Source organism: Nylanderia fulva, unplaced genomic scaffold (assembly GCF_048542155.1).
Source record: "Nylanderia fulva isolate GAGA-0341 unplaced genomic scaffold, ASM4854215v1 Scaffold19, whole genome shotgun sequence".
NCBI classification, from domain to species: Eukaryota; Metazoa; Arthropoda; class Insecta; order Hymenoptera; family Formicidae; genus Nylanderia; species Nylanderia fulva.
Genome location: NW_028190161.1, coordinates 4,354,105 through 4,371,465, shown reverse-complemented (window position 1 = coordinate 4,371,465; position 17,361 = coordinate 4,354,105). Strand labels below are relative to the sequence as shown.

Below are 17,361 nucleotides of genomic sequence, written 5' to 3'. Positions count from 1 at the left end.
ATATTGGGTATTTATTTATATATGAAAGTTGCATAATAGAGATATATAATAGCTAACGATATATATAACGTATCTATCTGTATTATTATTTATTATATTGAAAATTGTAGATTTATAGCCCACATCCACCGCAAGGGGCACAACACTATGGACATCCACAATATCCTCCTCAAAGTTACCCTCCACCGCCAGCAGGTCAAGGGTATCCACAGTATCCTCCAAGACCACCTGGTGGACACATGCCTCCTCCACCAGGACCGCAGGGGCCACCGCCACCTAATCAGTATGGAGGTTACGGTTATCAACCACCCACACAATAAAATGCATTAATTCTTAAATTCACATAGATTTTAGATTAATGTGAATATTGAGAATATTTTTATTTGCGTTTTTGTTTACACTTTATTGTGTACGTTATAATGTACTTTATTAATGTAAATTTACAATATATTAATATAGATATATTGTGGATATCCATATTAACATGAATGCAAAGGATTCCACAAGTGATGAGATTAGAAAGAATTATATGAAGAACTTTATGATTCACAGTCTTTAATAATATATTGCATCTAACATAATAAAAAATACTTAGAACAAAATTATGTATAAATTAAAATTTGAGAGTTGCTATAATAAATATATAGTTGAACTTGAATTAAAAATTGACAATTTTCAATATTTACATACATATTTAATGTGTGATGTAATTATATATAATTTTGTTTTATATATTTATATACATATATATAATTTAATTACATAAAAAATAAATTTTTTTTTATATTGTTAAATCTTGGGTATATTAAATATTTCACATGACTTGGTGACTTTTAATCTGAAAAATACTATAATATAATATTAAATATATTTCTTAATATTTTAATTTGTTTTAATATCATCTATGTATACACACACACACAAACAATAATGTAGATATCCATCACATTCATTATTAGGCTTTTTATATATATAAATATTTTTTTTTTTACTATTTTAAATGCAGTAAAGATGATAAACCTCAAATTTTATTTTTATTACAAATATATACGTAATTTTTTATTCATATAACTAGAATATAAATATAAATTGAAAGTGAAAGAGAACTATAACGCAATGGTACAAATATACCATATGTAAGTATTTGTTCCAATTTTTGTTTGTGTGTATTGCCATTGTATAATTGATGTAATAAAATTTAATTTCATAATTGATATAATGTTAATGTAAATATGAATTTTTCAATATTACATATATATAGTTCGCAATGGAATTCGTGATATAATTTAAAAAAACGCACGACGAATTTTTGCCATACCATGTATTTATCTCATAAATATTTTTCGAGGAAGATGTTAATAATTGTACAAATAATGTGTAGCTTGTTCAAGTTCTCACGACATAATTTTAAATTAAATAAAAATATTAAATAATATAAAAATAATTGACAGGTTGTGTGCATGTGTGTACAAGAAAACGTGTTGTAAAAGAAAAAAAATCATTAAATAGAAAATTGTTTTTCCAAGTGTGAAGCTCATAGTTCTTTTTATTTTTTTATACACATGCACACAAATAAACGATAGATATAAAATCTTAGTAAACAGATGTGCATACATGATACTAGTATGACAATGTGGATTTTCACTGTATAAATTAATAATAGGAAAATGTTAAACGAAAAAAAGATATTAAATGCTACAACTCATCTTTAAAATTGTTCAAATGGCACTGACAAGAATGACTAGGTTGTGGTACTTCTTCCATGTTATTTAATATTTCAACTTTACTCTTTAAGCGTTTACTCCATTCCTGAAATATAAGAATTGTATTATTTGGCAAATATATACCCGAGAAAAATATCGAAAATAAAACTTTCTCACATACATAAAATAAAACTGTATAGTAACATAATATATCACGTGGTAATAAATTATCCCTTGCAAATTGTCTGGCAGATTTCACAATCTTTAATCCATCCTTGTCATGTTCCTTTGCCCATATAATTTTATCGACAAGATCCGAAAGATCACTTGTTACAGGTACATAATGTAATCCAGGTATAAGATCTTTATAAAAAAATTCATAATAATTGGATTCTTGCTTAAACACTAAAGAATCTCCAGCAAGCAAATACGGGAATCGATATGCTGCTACTGTGCCATCAATATTCAATAGATACTTGTACTGTAAAAAAAATATAAAGAATTAATATAAGATTACTAAAACAAATGTAACAAAATTTTAAACATAAATTTAACTTGTCCTTTTCAATAACATTTATAAAATATTTACTATCTACCTTTCTAAAGTTTTTGTGTATGTGAATACAATTTCAAAGTTATACATATCAATTACATTTACATTTTAGAAAAAATAGAAAAAAGCTACTATTTCTCTGACTAATATAGCAGAACATGCATTAAACTTTGTAAGCAGATTTTATATCGAATACTTAATAATGTACGTTCACTTTTAAGAGAATAACTTTGTGAAGAGATTTTTGTATATTTACCATAAAAAAATTAAAAAATGATACATGATTTTGCGCAGGTCCATATTTATCCATTTCATCTCTAAAGAAGAAGAAATTAGTAATAGACACATTGAAGAGTTCTGGATGCTTTCTTGAAATATCTATTAAATCTAGCCGTTCTCTTCTGGAATCACGTCCACGCCAAAATAATTGTTCAGTCTTGTTCTCCCATGGCAATCCAGTGTTACCTTGTACGGAGAGCGTATCTAACATTACCCTGTTTTTTTTTAGGAATATAATATTGCAAATAAAATGATCATATAAATTATTAACATTATCGATACATGTTATACCTTCCCATCGCTTCCAGTGATGATTCTGTGATATCATATGTAGGCATAACAATATCTTTACTATTGTTAGATCCGCACCATGAAAAAATAGGATAAATCGGGCCTGTATTCGGGACAAGCGGCCAATCTCCAAGATTTACAAAGAATTCAATGTCTGGCAGTACTAGTTTACGTGCGAGAGATAACAATATACCATCCATAAATATTTTAAAGCCAACATATTGACCATAACATTGCCTATAAATCTAATTTAATTTACATTAAATTTAAACTTAACATTTAATTTAAAATTAAGATTTATTATTTTTTAATTTAATTTTAGTTTAAGTCAACTTTTATAAATAAAAAATATGAAAAATATAATGATAGTATTATATAACATATTTACTTTGTTCGATTTTAATACATAATGACAAATGCTGACACTGGTAGGTTTATCATATCTCTTAATAATGCTTTGACGTATTTTGCCAAAGTCAATATTTAAAAATGGAGAGAGGTCATAATGTATTTGAGTATAATTTTGTCGGCATTGATAATGGTGTAGCCAATTAATAATTGATGGATTTGGACAGTAACATTCCTCCTCGTAAACAGGACCTAAAAAAATATTTTTTTATATAATGATCCATAGAGAATTTGGAAAGATTTTATAAGAAAAAAAAAATATAAATACATACCTTTGATTTTTAAATGAGGCAATGATAATTCTTTTCCATTAATTTTTACTTTAATATTAATGCTAGAACAAGTATTAAAAACTTTATAGCGTACAATAAAACTTCCATCTTTACAGTCAAAAATTTGAGTCCATATGCGGCATGGTGCATTATCAAAAGAATTTCCATTTACTTGTCCAGTAACTATATTTTCACCAGGAGTTTTTGTCAAACTAAAATATGTAATAACATAATTTTACATATAAGTCAAATAAGTTACAGAAATACTAATTGTATATATATTTATAATTCATTTACACAAGAATTAAAATTTCTCTGTCTGAAATTTTACTCTTATCTTTAATAATTATATTATCATATAAAATTTAGAATATTCTGCATATAATTGTTATAACATAAATGTATAAAATAAAGGTTGCTACTTAAATATCATTAATAGTATCGTCATTAATAATTTCATAAAGATTCAACATTTTTTTTTGTGTTACTTCATTATTGAACATAATAAATATATATACATAATAAAAATATACATATATAATATTATATATATGTAATTGAATATTAACTTTTTTCCATCTGAATCTACAAGCTGTAAAAAGAAATATCTTGCACGCATAGTAACTTCTGCTGGTTTCAATCCTGGACCCCAAACAATTGTTTTCAATGGGTCTACATCAAAGTGATTTCTCGCTCTCGCGCAAATAAGTAACAATAACAATATTATTAGGCGCATAATTGTTGGCAGCACTTGAACGAATAATAAACACAACTGCCCTGATTTAATATAATGCCTTTGTTACTGAAAATTTATTTTTTAAAAATTAATTATAAGGTTAGGATGTACATTCATCTATAATTATCGTGTAAACTTTAAATTATCTATGAAGATGTAAGCCTTTGCATGTCATAATTTATTACACAAATTATGTTTACATTTCGAGCTTATATTTACTTGTACTTTTCTTGTAAATGCATAAGTTTTTCAATAACCGGCTGTTCGCGCACGATTTACTTTTGACAGTTCCAAGTTTCTTTAGGGCAACATGTATATATATGTATATACATATACACATATATATTTCATCTGTCCTTTTTATGTGAAACTGATCAACAAAATACACTAAGAAGATAATTGTAAATGAATAAACAATTTCATGAAATTATATATTTTTAGTTGATTTAGACATATTATATAATCTTTTAATATCATCTACAAGAAATAAATTTCAAAATCACTAACATAATGTAGTGTAAAATAAAAGTTACAAAATACATACAAAAGATTTATTTATTAGATTATATTAACCGACGTATTATAGTAATATGAATAATTTTTATAATTTTTTGCACATATTCTTAAAATATTTTATATATATACATTTTTTATTTTTATAAATAAATATTTAAACATTTCCTACAACTTTCGCACGTATACTGAATATAAATAAACAAATTTTAACATTTTTATAAATAGCTAATTCACGATAATAAAGTGATTCATTATCATGTTAAACACTAGCAAATTTTTGTACAGCATTACAAATATATTATTACATCCTATTTCGTCTCTATTAATGTTCTATATTAAAAAATATATCTAATTTGAAAGAGTATAATACATATACTAATAATATTATATACAAAATCAGTTTCACTTTTTGACTTCATAAAAGTTTCTTTTCCAATCTCAAGGCTTCCAACCAAGGAAGCTGTCCTGTATTACTATCTGTTTGAATATACCACTCGACATGGATTGCACGGGCTTTCGATTCCGTTGAGCTTCCATGATATAAGAGACCTTTCCTCGGGCTTCAGCTCGCGATATGTCACCTCGAAGACCGAGCAATCTGATCAGATGATCCTCGGTCATGTCAGGATACTTCTCGATCAGGGAGTGCAGATCGAGCGAGAGAATCTCCGCATCCTCACACCTGAGCACCTCAGCAAGACGTTTTATTATCTCGAACGGCGAATTGAAATTACCAACTTTCGGCGCGATTCTGTCGAAGAAGTTCTTCAATTTATCCGCCTCCGTCATTATCTTCGATGTGCAGGTCAAGCATTCGTCGTACGTCTTCAACGAGATCTTCCTCTGCAGCATCGCTGATATATATCGCTTCGCGATCAGATTCTGCGCTTCGGTAATAACATACTCGAAGTTCTTCGGACTCAGGTGATTATAATCTTGAAAATAATCCTCCAAGGTAACGCAGATGGTCTCCACCGGGATAGGCGACGACAACCATTTGGGCGTAATCAAATCTTGAAAATGCAGCTCCAAATCCAGAAAGGATTCTTGCAACAATATAGTCGCGGCTTCGTTCCTCAATTGCTGAAAATTCGCTAGAAGGTTTTCGAATTTTACAGTGGCATCTCCTGTGGTATTAGGCACCCAGTAAAGCTGCTTCATCTGCTGCGCCAATTCGTTGAACTGCAAACAATTATTGACAACTGTAATCATATGATGAGTGAAGTAAGGAACCTGACTCCTGTCCTCGAAGTGTTTTGTTTTAAATTCCAGTATTGCTTGTCTGTACATATATCCATATTTAGTTACTTGTTCTATGCAGAGAACCAGTGCTTGTGCTGTTAAATCAGGACTGATGGTCTTTGCTACTTGAAGATTTTGATCAATCATTTGAAATATAATAACTGGGGCTGCGGTGTGATAATATAATTCTTGAGTACTGCTGTCAGGTAAAACACCGCTTCTCCAGTCGAGTTTCTCCGTTTCCAACGTTTTTCTCATCCAATCTTCATAATTTTGACACATGTTTCGCAAATATTTCTCCTGTAGATCGTTTATCATCTCAGAACTAAGTAGTGGACCAATATCGGACGTGTCAATATTTAACTCAGGATGCTGCATCAGTTCTGATCCTGTATAAGTATTCATAATCCATGCTAACAGAGAAACATATTCGTTACCTTCCAGTCCATTAGTAATTATATCCTTTAAATGTTGAGATAGACTGGTATGATACATTTTAACAAAAGTCCTTACTATGTCGTACCAAGGTGGGAAACAAGGCCCACATAGAGTCTTTACCACTCTCAAATCTTCAAGGATCAAGAGTCTCGTAAGTTCTAAATATCTTACTAACCACATTTTGTTATCCGCTCTCTCATCCACCTGAGTTCCTTCAATTCTATTGGCCACTGATTTCTCCAACACCTTCATTGCCATATCCTTCCATTTCTTAGGTCTACCTGGTGCCATAAAACCACTTTGCTTGTGTCTTTGAATAGCAAATTGATCCGCTTTCTCTTCTCTTTCTATAATTCTCAAAGGTGTTACTATGACAGTAGGTTCTTTTCTGACTGTGTTTAACGTACGACTCAATACCAGCCTGATTTGTTTTTCCATAAGTTGAGAAAGCATTTCCACATCTTCGAAATAAGCTTTTAGCATAATTGTATCTGCTGGCGATTGATTTGGCAATTTATGAAGTTCGTATAATAATTCGTCTCTGGAAGTTTCAAGATCCATTAGGCTCTGATGTGCATGCAGCAATTTACCCTCGTTTATCCACTGCTTCGTCTTCTCGACGCTCTCGGGGACGGTAAATATATGCTTCAGGTTCTCCTTTGCGATGACATATTGAGAATGACGCATATTCTCTTCCTGCACCGCTTGCAGCCTGGAACTTAGCTTCAGGACAGAACTGAACAGCTGATTAACCTGATCCAGCTCCTCCTTGACAGCAGTGATACTCTCCAAAGAACTTTGTAGCTGCTCGAAGCCGACTCTGACTCCGTCTAATTGACTCTGCATCGCGGCCTTCAGCATCGTCTCGACGGATGCCTTCTTCCTGCTGATTCTACGCTTATACATGTCGATCTTTTCCAGTTGACCTGGTCGCTGCACAAGATTCGTCACATACTTGGTACCCCTAGCTATCGCCTCTTCTTCCAATTTTTGTAGATCCTCCATACTCGTCGTCATTTTTATTGACAATTAAGCTGTGAACTGGCAAACTATTAGAATTTTATTTTGCTTTTTATCTTTGATAGAATTCTGTTCTAGAATTTTATTTACCTTTTCTTCCTTATATATCTCTTCTATTGTGTACAATATTTTATTTAATCGAAAAATCTGAATTCCATGAAACTGGACGTTCCGTCAACCAACAGCTGTATATCCTTCTTCTTCTTCTTCCGATTTGTATTTCGGCTTTAAAAACACTCGTTTTTTCACTCCGCCAAGTAACAGCTGAGAGGACGTTTCCCCTATGAAAACATTTCATCTAGATAAGAAAATAATTAAAAGGAATGTAAGATGTCATTTTCAAAAAAGGAGTATGAAAAGGGAACACACCTGATTCGCTGCGCCATTTTGCGATTACTCTTCCGGATGAAACACGAATGTTCCTCTCTTGTTTATATATGATACATGACGTATAGCGTTTCCTAATGTTTTGCTTGTCAGGTTAGAAGCACATTGGAGTCAAATTTTTAATCTCCCTGTAATTATTTCTCACATCGTGATTGATTCGGAGCAATCTTTCTTTTGATGTAATATAAATTTTTAAGAAGATATGTATTTTTCAATTTAGACGTATAATTGTAAAAAAATGCGGTTCTGTTTCAGATGGCTCATTTATCACAATTGTTCTCTCTCACATTACAAAACATCCGACAAACTGCAATATTAGGCAATATTAATAATTTAGGTTTGTATTAAAATACTGCACAAATTACTTTATTAATGTAATTGAAATAATGATAAATGTAATATATAATATATATTTTGTGTATTACATGAATACTTAACAATTATTTCTTTTTTATTTAGCAAACATATGTGTCAGGTATGCTTCGAAAAAAGCTAGCAGTAGTACCAATAATAAACCTTGTCATCCTAGACCGAAACACAGAGGATGGAAAGTACAGGATGGACATTATGTACAAGCAGGCAAAATATTAGCCACACAGTTACATACTAGATTTCATGCAGGTCTTAATGTAAGTATTAATTACATCTTCTGATTATTGTAAACTCTGCACATTTATTAATACTTTTGATTATAAAATAGGTCGGTTTTGGGAAAAATGGAACTTTATTTGCCATAGAATCAGGCAAAGTAATGATAACTTGTGAGAAAATTAATCCTAATTGGAAACATGCCTGGATTAGACGATGTTATTCTGGTCGTGAAAACCAAATTATATATAAGAAACATTTTAATGTTATTCCTCAGCCACAACATAATCGATTTCAATTGATTGAAAGAATATAAATATCTGTTATATATATATAGAAAATGTGTAAAGATTGTTTGTTTTAAAATCCCAATATTTAGTATTTATTAATTAAACATTCGAATATTGTTCAAAACTATGCTTATCTTTAATATTTTATTAAAAAAAAGAAAAATTTTTAAAAGATTTAAAATAAAAATTTCTCCAATAATGTAAATTAAAATTACAAGTTAAATTAAAATATAAATAAATGTGCTTTTTTTACTTAAAATTCACTCAATATATTAACTATTTTCAAATATATTACTCCCTGCCCACTGAAAGGATTGATACTTTACTGTATCCTCTTCTTCATAATATGTAGCAAATACCATTGTTTTTCTGACATGGCAACTGATTCTACATTGAGCTACAAGTTCTGTAATAGATATTTCTTCGTCTTTGCATCTACACTGTATTATAAATTGTGCATGAAACATTATTGGATCACCTGTAAATAAAAAATTTTATCAATATATTATAAAGATATAGTACAGAACAGAACATTTTATAACAGTATACAAAGAAATAAATATACCTGGATATACTAAGAAGTCACCACCAAATTTATCTCCACTAGTAATATAATATTCTTTTTCCCAAAGATCTTTGTATACTTTATATTTATGTTGTTGATTGGGAGTAAGTGGATATTTCCATTCTACTTCTTTCATGTCATCTTTATTAAACCATGGATATGCTAATAAGAGTAAATTATATTAAATAATATATGTTTTGTATGTGTATGTACACAGATCTATATAGAATACTGGTTTTCTGTGCATTACCTGTATGTGTTTGAACAAGAGCTTCAGCTTTACTTAATTTAGGTAATTTAGCCAATTCTTCCTCTAATAGATTTTGAGTGTTAATTTCAATACTGTCTAAAGCTTCCTGTGTTTTTTTATCTACTGGTTTCTTCATCTTTTTTTTGCTTGTATGCAATCCCAATATCTTGCGCTTTTTTCCTTCCACAATTTTGTCCATCACAGAAGTAATCTTATGTAAAGAAATTCATTATTTTATGTTAATAAGACACATTTGGTTATTCCTTAATATATTTTACTATAAATATACACAAATTATAATTACCTGTTTTTTTCTATTCTCTCTCAAACATTCTGATTGCTGTTTAAATAGTGTGTCTCTATACTCTTGAAATTTTTCTCTCAATGATTCAGTTGGTGGTTTTCCTAGACTTGAACACTGTACGAGACGAGCAATTTTTTTCTCAAGTAAAAGAGTTACTTCTTCTGGTAACAGAAGTAATGGAAGTCCTGAAAATACATCTTGCCTAGTTAATTTTGGAAAGGAACCCACTAATTCGCCAATTATTCTATGATCCTGTCGAAGTTTCAACCAATCTATATAAACAAAACAACATAAATTAAATATACATATTTTCTAATACATAATACAAAAATATTACATATAGTATATAAGAATTTTTTTTTTACCATCTGCATTCCATACAAAAACATTATTTTTCGAGAAAATTAGACAAATGACATCCATTGTATCCATAATTGTTTAGTTGTCAAAAACTAAACTAGTCAAAAAGAAAAAAATATTAGATTATTTATAATATAATTTCTAATAAAAGATCTCGTTTCCTTAAAAAAAATCGCACTCTTTCACAACTTGTCGTAAAAGTCAACATAAGCCAAATGCTCCAAAGCAAAGCCTGTCAATTCTGAGTTATGCTCGAAAATTACACGTCGAAGTAATATTTGACAGACCAATCAAAACAAAGAAATTTTTGCTTTTTCCACCCCGATTGGTCAGCCAAATTTTACTCTCCTCCGTAAAGTAGATTTTCGAACACATGTCTTAAATTTAATACATCATTCATTAGCTGATTATTCTGATTCCTTATATTGAAATGAAATTGGCCGACTATTTTTCCTCTATTTTTCTTTCTTTTTTTATATATATAGCATAAAAAAAAATTAATTAAAAGATGCAATTTAAAGATGCAATGTGCACCGTTCATAAGAGATCTATGACGTCAAAAGACCATCATTTTCACGAACAATATTTATGGGAAGAAGGGGGAGAAGAAAAGAAAGGGAAAGAAAGAGAGAGAGAGAAAGAGAGAAAGGTGATTGTCGAACATCTGTCACCAAGCGCGAACGCTAACTTCGTTCAGTCCCGAAAACCGCGATACTGTCATGGCACCCGCTTTTGTGATTTTTTGAGGCGGCCACGTACATACATACGTGCATAAACGCGAATTCGGATTGCGGTCGGTGATTTTATACAAGACGAATCTCTCACCTCCCTCCCCGCGTTACAGACGGTGAGTCTGCGATATCCTGGGCCGGCCAAACCTTGTTTATGTACCTTATTTTATCCGCCGAGCAAGTAATTTTAGGGCAAGCCCTTTGACTCGAGAACACGATTAATTTCGCTGTGACCGATGATCTATAATACGAAATAGTGACGAGATCGCGAAAGTGAGCTTTTTCCTCGAATTTGTAAACATTCCGTCTGCAGTACGGTTTATATTAATGATAAAAAAAATAAGAATATTTAAAAATTATACAATCGTTCCGTGCACTTACATTTTTTAATAATATATTATTTATATCGAGAATATAAGTATAAAAAAACACGAATTTTGTATATTTATATTAAATGTATATGTTTTGTTTATCTATATAGTGGTTATATTTACATTAATAGTGTTAATTCGCGAGAACGTTATCTTAAGTGATTACATACACAAACAGATTACAAAATTACTAATTATATTTCTCATTTAATTAATACAGCAAGTACAATCTGTTAACAGACGTACATACTTATTAATACTTAAAAACTTATACGTAACTGATAATATATTATTGAATGTTATATAGTGACACTAATTATATTTATCTTTTCCCCTTTAGCTATTAAATCATGAGCTCAGGTAGACCAATAAAATGTGTAGTAGTAGGAGATGGAACAGTAGGAAAAACCTGTATGTTAATATCGTACACAACGGACAGTTTTCCAGGAGAATATGTACCTACTGTGTGAGTAATGTTATATTAATGCGAGTTGTATATAGTATCTGCTTTTTTGTGAAAGAATCTTTTACTTTCATAGTTTATATTAAAGACATATTTTATGACAAGGTTTTTGCCTTAGTGTCTTTCTTAGACCAATCAAATGGAGTGGCTAATAATAGCAGAGAGTATGAGATACCTAACTGCTGTACAGGAAGTAATTTATTTCAACTTGTCTTTTCATGTTACTTTTTAGATCTTGCCTTTTAGATTCTTACAAATCTATTTTTGCTTTATTTTATTCAGTAAACATCTTTCTTAAAACTTATATAATTTTTATAATTATTTGTATATAAATATTAAAAAATATCTAAAATTAAAATATCTAAATAAAAATAAATAGTAAATAAATCTTATTTCTTTTTCTTTTTGTTTTCTTAAGATTTAAATAAAATTTAAATAATTAGGATTTAAGTAAAATATTTAATAGATAAATGATTTAATAAATAAATGCTGAATATACTAAAAATAGATTGAAAAATATGTACTAAATGTACACTAAATTTCTAATATTTTTCAGGTTTGATAATTACTCTGCACCCATGGTTGTTGATGGAATTCCAGTTAGTCTAGGATTATGGGATACAGCAGGACAGGAAGATTATGACAGACTTCGTCCTCTCTCCTATCCTCAAACAGATGTGTTTCTCATTTGTTTCTCAGTAACGAGTCCTTCATCATTTGAAAATGTAACCAGTAAATGGTATCCTGAAATAAAACATCACTGCCCAGATGCACCAATGATACTCGTTGGAACTAAAATAGACTTACGAGATGATCGTGAAACGCTTACTGCCTTAGCTGAACAAGGCCTTAGTGCTATTAAGCGTGAGCAAGGACAGAAATTGGCAAACAAGGTTTGTAGAAAAGTATTGTACATTTCACATAGTTTATAATGCTAGGGTAATCTAGTAATAGATTCATAACAAAGATATTACAATGTATGCAATAGATTCGTGCAGTGAAATATATGGAGTGTTCCGCTCTCACACAACGTGGATTGAAGCAGGTATTCGATGAGGCAGTACGCGCTGTTTTAAGACCTGAGCCGCAAAAACGTCGACAAAGGAGGTGCATTATGTTATAAACGATAAAAGGAATTGCGAAGAAAATCAGCATAACTAAACGTAACGTATATAATATAGCAACAGATCAAAATAGATCTGATAATTGAACGCAAAGAAAAAATATGAATGTTTTTAAAGAGAAGATGAATAGTACATGTGCATTTTAACGAATTATTCTGGCAGCTATAGAATATACCACATCACAGAAAGAGTACAATTTATAACTTTCTGGTCTTAATTGTATGATGCTAATTCATGATCAGAAAGTTTAGACAACGAGAAAGTAAAGAAAAAAGAGAAAATAAAATAGAATAACTATTTAACAGTATTTGCAGGAAGGTTTATTGCTGGCTTACAGGTGTCATTTCTTAAAGTTACGTTTATGCATATATTTGCATATTGACTGTAGTAATGTGGGGTCAATGGGGAAAAGAAACTCACTTATAATGTTTCTTCATATTTTACACAAGAGAATCTCTGTTAATTAGTATTGCAGTCCTGCAAATGATAATACAGTGTAAATGTGCTGTGATGATTAAAAGCTTATCAGGGCTGCCAGATTTTCGACTTTTTACATTTACAATATAGTAGGAACATTGATTTTAATACATGTATAATGCGATAGCTATCATACAATCACATGCTAGAAAGTTTTTACAAGATGTAAAACTTTCTAGCATTATAGAATTATTTGAACATACAGTGCCATAGCAACGAAGAAACAAAATAAATGTCGCAAGCACTCAATCACAATCAGTTCTAGACAATATATGTGTGTATTTTACTAACATAATTAGTCTCTTAATATAGAAATTTTTAACAAAAAAAGATATTAGTCAGAAAAATTAAATTGTATATTTTTTTTAGGCAGAAGTAGCATTTGTTTTTCATTTTTTTTTAATATTTATTTTTAATTTATTAATATTATTTCTAATAAAAAATATATGTGTATGATATGCATACAAGATACTGCCATATAAAATAACAAACACGACAATTCATAATATTCCTCGTGCTATTAAAGAAGAAGGAATCAATAATATTGTGTAATAATTGTGCAAATTACATTTGCTAATGATACATAAGATACTTTATTGTCTAGAATTGCAACAAGTTTTCCAATTATTAAAACATATTAAAAGAAATAATAATGTACTATCTATCTGTACATTAATATTTATTTTATTTTGATAAATCTAAAAACGAAGTTAGTTTATATTGTGATTTTATATTGGAGGATCTAAATATATATATATATATATATATATATATATATATATATATATATATATATATAATCTCCATTTTATATATAATATTTTCTATTTGTGCTTGTATAAGCGTTATAATATTCTACAAGTTATTGCATTGATGCAATTTGATTATTAACATTATTCGAATATCTTTTATGTCAACTAAAAATATTTTTTGCAAAAATAATAATCAAAAGAAATATATCAATTGAATACACAAAATGCCATTAACAAATATAGAGCAATGCAAAGTCCACTTCAATTGAAATATACAAATATAGCACAATGTATTTTCTTAAACACTATAGTATATTTCACTCTCTTCCATTTATTTATACGAGAATTGTTTACATGAAAAATTAATACAAAAACCTATAATTATTAATATAATTTAGAGAAATATAGAGATGTCTTGTACAAATAAGTGATCTATTGCTATAAAGTTGCTCATATCATTATCTCTAATTCATTACTTTATTAATTAATTATATCGCGATTGTACTTTTTTCTTATTTATAGATTTTTTTCTATTTAGACTGAACTAAAAGAAACGATCAAATTGCCATAGATATTATATCCTCTTTCTAAGGACTCAATGATAAAGTAGTGTGATGATAAATGGATATTATCCTACTTGTGATCGTGCTATTTTTTTATATTCAAAAGATAAGAATATATAGAAGAGATATGACCTTTGTGCCATATTTGTGCTTTCCATTTGTAAAACAGATATTAAATGCCACACTTGATATTCTGGAACGGCAAATTCCTGAATAATTTAAAATTTTTCGAAGCTGGGATTATAAAGAGAAAATATTTAATACTAGAGCGATTGAGAGAGTGGACAGAGCTATTTACAAGAATAATTCTCCGTCTTATTTCTAAAGGAAGAGATAAGAATATTTTTTATAATGAGAGAGAGATAAAAAAGCAGAATTTCCTTATATAATCTGTATTACCAAACTAATTCGCAAAAATACATTTTCGTTAGTAAATAAAAAAGGCATATTGCAGCTTATTACGTATGTACATAATGTATCATGGAAGTATATTCTAAATTTTGATCAAGCCTACATTTTTTAAAATGTAAATTTAAACTTTTCTATTTTCAAAATCTTTGTATATACGCTGATTAAGTTTTACCCACAGGATCACTGGATTATTTAAAATATAAGATAGATGAACAAATGTATCCAATCTTTTTTTTGTTCGATTTGTGAAACATGTTTCCGAGATAAAACACAACCATTGCTAGATTATTATACATGTAAAATTATCTCGTGTAATATATTTATAATATTCTCTTACTTTCAAATCGTCATGCAATTTAAGATTAGAATATTTCGTAAATATTAAAAGTGTATGTCTTAAAAATGATGAATGATCAAATTTAGCCTCTCTTCTCTTCTCTCTTTCTCTCTTTTTTCATCTTTTTTATTACAATCTCTAGGAAGATAATTTAAATTCTTTATGTGTATATGTATACGCCTGTATATGTATAATAATGTATTAATTATAGCACAATTAATATACTATAATTATGTATTATAAGATAATGTTATGCATAGATTGCATTTTTTGTAAGTAGTGCATTTATTTTACAAGTTTTAAGATACACATGTTAGCTTTTTTATATTGGATAATATTACCAAGTGACAGATGAACAACAATGTGTATTAGCAGCAGTATTTATCAATTTGTTACTATGATCTTATATGCATTTTTTTGTACAAGACATTTTTAATATCATTTCTTATTGCAGTTTCTCATTGCATAACTAAAGTAAATTTAGTTATATAATTAATACAATTAATAACATTACTAATAGCAGTCGATTAAAATAGTATGTACATTGCTCATATATGTATTTTTATGGTCAATTTTAATTTGGATGCATAACAGCATGGTGAAATCTAAATTACACTACTTACAACTTTTGCATTTAATGAAGATCGCGCGAATTGCTCTTTTTAATATTTCCTATTTTTAATGAAATTATTGAGGAATGCTGTAAACCAAAGTTATATTATAATCTAAGATAACATTTACGTTCTTCTTTTATTATGGACTATTGCAAATAAGATACACAAAGAAGTGAGTGTACGAAAAATGTAAAAATATTCTAGTCACCAAAAATCTGCTTCTAACTTTTATTCGCGCATACGCGAATAAAATGCTCCGAGAATATAAGCAAAATATTATATAATCTTTACATGAAGCGGGTATGAATGAGCGAAAAAGCAATGAAGATAGCAAAGAATGGGGATATGAAAGTAAAAAGATGCAACTTAATATTGTCAATTTAGATAGAATGCAAAAAAAAAATAAACCAAACGCGCGATGTGAGAACAGGAATTCTGTAGAAATTACAAATATATATGTATATGTGCTAAGATATAACTTCAATTATGAATAATTTATAAACATTTGTCTCTATTTTCATATATATAATAAAATCTTTTATTTATGTATTAACATAGGGGCAGCATAAGAGAGCATTCCACTTTTACACATATTTCAATCCTACGGATTTATGAATTTCTTTTTCTTTTTTGTGACAATTAAATATTAGAATAAATTCACAAAACAAATATATGTATATAATATATTTTCATTACTGATGCATCTTTTCTAAGCTTAATGCACTCTTCTGCTGTCATAACGATAGTGAAAACAGCAGTAACAAATAGCGGCCTCAAAACTAATTCTTTGGAATTTTTTTTTGTTATTTTATTTAAAAAAATTTTTTTTGCAAAGAAGATTATAATAACAATGCGAGCAACATGATTACATAAACGCATATTCTATATGGCACTAGGAAGCATTTATTTTTTATTTATATGTATTTTGAAAACAACTTTTTCAAATAAACGATACAATAAAAAATAAATAAAACTAATATAAAGCAGCGTAGTTTGTAAGACGTCTATATATTAGCTATATATTTATAATATTTATAATATATTTTTCAAGAGAGCGAGTTCTTTGAGAAATTTTTCTTCTCTTCCTTTTACAATTAGCATGCCTCTTCATAATTTTCGTTGTCATTTCATAAAAGTTTGCTCTTACACAAAAATTAGAAAACTTTGGAAATAAACACAATAAGGTTTGTTTACACCAACTATGTCCAACTACAACTTATGACCGAACGAACTTTAACTATATTTCCTGGGAATAAATTCTCGCAACGACTAGATCTCTCTCGTTATTTAATTATTTATGCGATGTGAGGGATGAC

At 28.9% G+C, this 17,361-nt stretch overlaps 5 protein-coding genes across 12 annotated transcripts; 2 read left to right on the top strand and 3 right to left on the bottom strand.

The window, feature by feature from the left end:
• Window positions 1-1,320: 1,320 nt before the first annotated feature.
• LOC114932966 (protein O-glucosyltransferase 2) lies at window positions 1,321-4,526 on the bottom strand. 2 transcript variants are annotated; one of them, XM_085481818.1, is made up of 7 exons: window positions 4,462-4,526; window positions 3,507-3,718; window positions 3,215-3,426; window positions 2,827-3,071; window positions 2,513-2,750; window positions 1,885-2,184; window positions 1,321-1,809 (listed from the first exon to the last, which is right to left on the bottom strand). In XM_085481818.1, exons 1-7 carry the CDS (start codon window positions 4,482-4,484, stop codon window positions 1,696-1,698), a joined length of 1,344 nt encoding a protein of 447 aa, XP_085337944.1. In that variant the 5' UTR covers window positions 4,485-4,526; the 3' UTR covers window positions 1,321-1,695. The 2 variants fall into 2 exon arrangements, with proteins under 2 accessions (XP_085337944.1, XP_029161206.2); XM_029305373.2 differs by lacking the exon at window positions 4,462-4,526 and adding an exon at window positions 4,076-4,321.
• Window positions 4,400-7,893, bottom strand: Sec6 (Exocyst complex component Sec6). Of its 4 annotated transcripts, none has more exons than XM_029305367.2 (3): window positions 7,828-7,893; window positions 7,549-7,756; window positions 4,400-7,479 (listed from the first exon to the last, which is right to left on the bottom strand). In XM_029305367.2, the coding sequence occupies exon 3, from the start codon at window positions 7,453-7,455 to the stop codon at window positions 5,197-5,199; it is 2,259 nt and encodes a 752-aa protein (XP_029161200.1). In that variant the 5' UTR covers window positions 7,456-7,479; window positions 7,549-7,756; window positions 7,828-7,893; the 3' UTR covers window positions 4,400-5,196. The 4 variants fall into 4 exon arrangements, with proteins under 4 accessions (XP_029161200.1, XP_029161201.1, XP_029161199.1 ...); XM_029305368.2 differs by having other exon boundaries at window positions 4,400-7,487; window positions 7,549-7,739; window positions 7,828-7,891; XM_029305366.2 differs by having other exon boundaries at window positions 7,549-7,739; window positions 7,828-7,891.
• On the top strand, window positions 7,871-8,765 carry mRpL27 (mitochondrial ribosomal protein L27). 2 transcript variants are annotated; one of them, XM_029305375.2, is made up of 4 exons: window positions 7,871-7,938; window positions 8,101-8,182; window positions 8,305-8,474; window positions 8,546-8,765. In XM_029305375.2, exons 2-4 carry the CDS (start codon window positions 8,101-8,103, stop codon window positions 8,747-8,749), a joined length of 456 nt encoding a protein of 151 aa, XP_029161208.1. In that variant the 5' UTR covers window positions 7,871-7,938; the 3' UTR covers window positions 8,750-8,765. The 2 variants fall into 2 exon arrangements, with proteins under 2 accessions (XP_029161208.1, XP_029161207.1); XM_029305374.2 differs by having other exon boundaries at window positions 7,885-8,024.
• Window positions 8,101-10,908, bottom strand: Tsen34 (tRNA splicing endonuclease subunit 34). Its single transcript, XM_029305419.2, has 5 exons — window positions 10,208-10,908; window positions 9,843-10,114; window positions 9,539-9,749; window positions 9,289-9,450; window positions 8,101-9,201 (listed from the first exon to the last, which is right to left on the bottom strand). Exons 1-5 carry the CDS (start codon window positions 10,272-10,274, stop codon window positions 8,996-8,998), a joined length of 918 nt encoding a protein of 305 aa, XP_029161252.1. The 5' UTR covers window positions 10,275-10,908; the 3' UTR covers window positions 8,101-8,995.
• Window positions 10,762-17,317, top strand: Mtl (Rac family small GTPase Mtl). Of its 3 annotated transcripts, none has more exons than XM_085481819.1 (4): window positions 10,762-10,851; window positions 11,645-11,770; window positions 12,324-12,660; window positions 12,756-17,317. In XM_085481819.1, the coding sequence occupies exons 2-4, from the start codon at window positions 11,655-11,657 to the stop codon at window positions 12,888-12,890; spliced, it is 588 nt and encodes a 195-aa protein (XP_085337945.1). In that variant the 5' UTR covers window positions 10,762-10,851; window positions 11,645-11,654; the 3' UTR covers window positions 12,891-17,317. The 3 variants fall into 3 exon arrangements, with proteins under 3 accessions (XP_085337945.1, XP_029161253.1, XP_029161254.1); XM_029305420.2 differs by lacking the exon at window positions 10,762-10,851 and adding an exon at window positions 10,858-11,049; XM_029305421.2 differs by lacking the exon at window positions 10,762-10,851 and adding an exon at window positions 11,062-11,206.
• The last annotated feature ends 44 nt before the right edge of the window (window positions 17,318-17,361 follow it).

Bases quoted from the DNA above. Each gene is read 5' to 3' on its own strand.
- Sec6 (XM_029305367.2), bottom strand. From the start codon at position 7,455: ATGACGACGAGTATGGAGGATCTACAAAAATTGGAAGAAGAGGCGATA.
- LOC114932966 (XM_029305373.2), bottom strand. From the start codon at position 4,242: ATGCGCCTAATAATATTGTTATTGTTACTTATTTGCGCGAGAGCGAGA. The intron at 3,719-4,075 runs GTTAATATTCAA...TACATATTTTAG, and splicing joins GTAGATTCAGATGGAAAAAA to TTTGACAAAAACTCCTGGTG. The intron at 2,185-2,512 runs GTAAATATACAA...TTTTTTTTACAG, and splicing joins CATTTTTTAATTTTTTTATG to TACAAGTATCTATTGAATAT.
- mRpL27 (XM_029305375.2), top strand. From the start codon at position 8,101: ATGGCTCATTTATCACAATTGTTCTCTCTCACATTACAAAACATCCGA. The intron at 8,183-8,304 runs GTTTGTATTAAA...TTTTTTATTTAG, and splicing joins AGGCAATATTAATAATTTAG to CAAACATATGTGTCAGGTAT. The intron at 8,475-8,545 runs GTAAGTATTAAT...ATTATAAAATAG, and splicing joins GATTTCATGCAGGTCTTAAT to GTCGGTTTTGGGAAAAATGG.
- Tsen34 (XM_029305419.2), bottom strand. From the start codon at position 10,274: ATGGATACAATGGATGTCATTTGTCTAATTTTCTCGAAAAATAATGTT. The intron at 10,115-10,207 runs GTAAAAAAAAAA...TTGTTTATATAG, and splicing joins TTTTGTATGGAATGCAGATG to ATTGGTTGAAACTTCGACAG. The intron at 9,750-9,842 runs GTAATTATAATT...TCTTTACATAAG, and splicing joins GAGAGAATAGAAAAAAACAG to ATTACTTCTGTGATGGACAA.
- Mtl (XM_085481819.1), top strand. From the start codon at position 11,655: ATGAGCTCAGGTAGACCAATAAAATGTGTAGTAGTAGGAGATGGAACA. The intron at 11,771-12,323 runs GTGAGTAATGTT...AATATTTTTCAG, and splicing joins GGAGAATATGTACCTACTGT to GTTTGATAATTACTCTGCAC. The intron at 12,661-12,755 runs GTTTGTAGAAAA...TGTATGCAATAG, and splicing joins GACAGAAATTGGCAAACAAG to ATTCGTGCAGTGAAATATAT.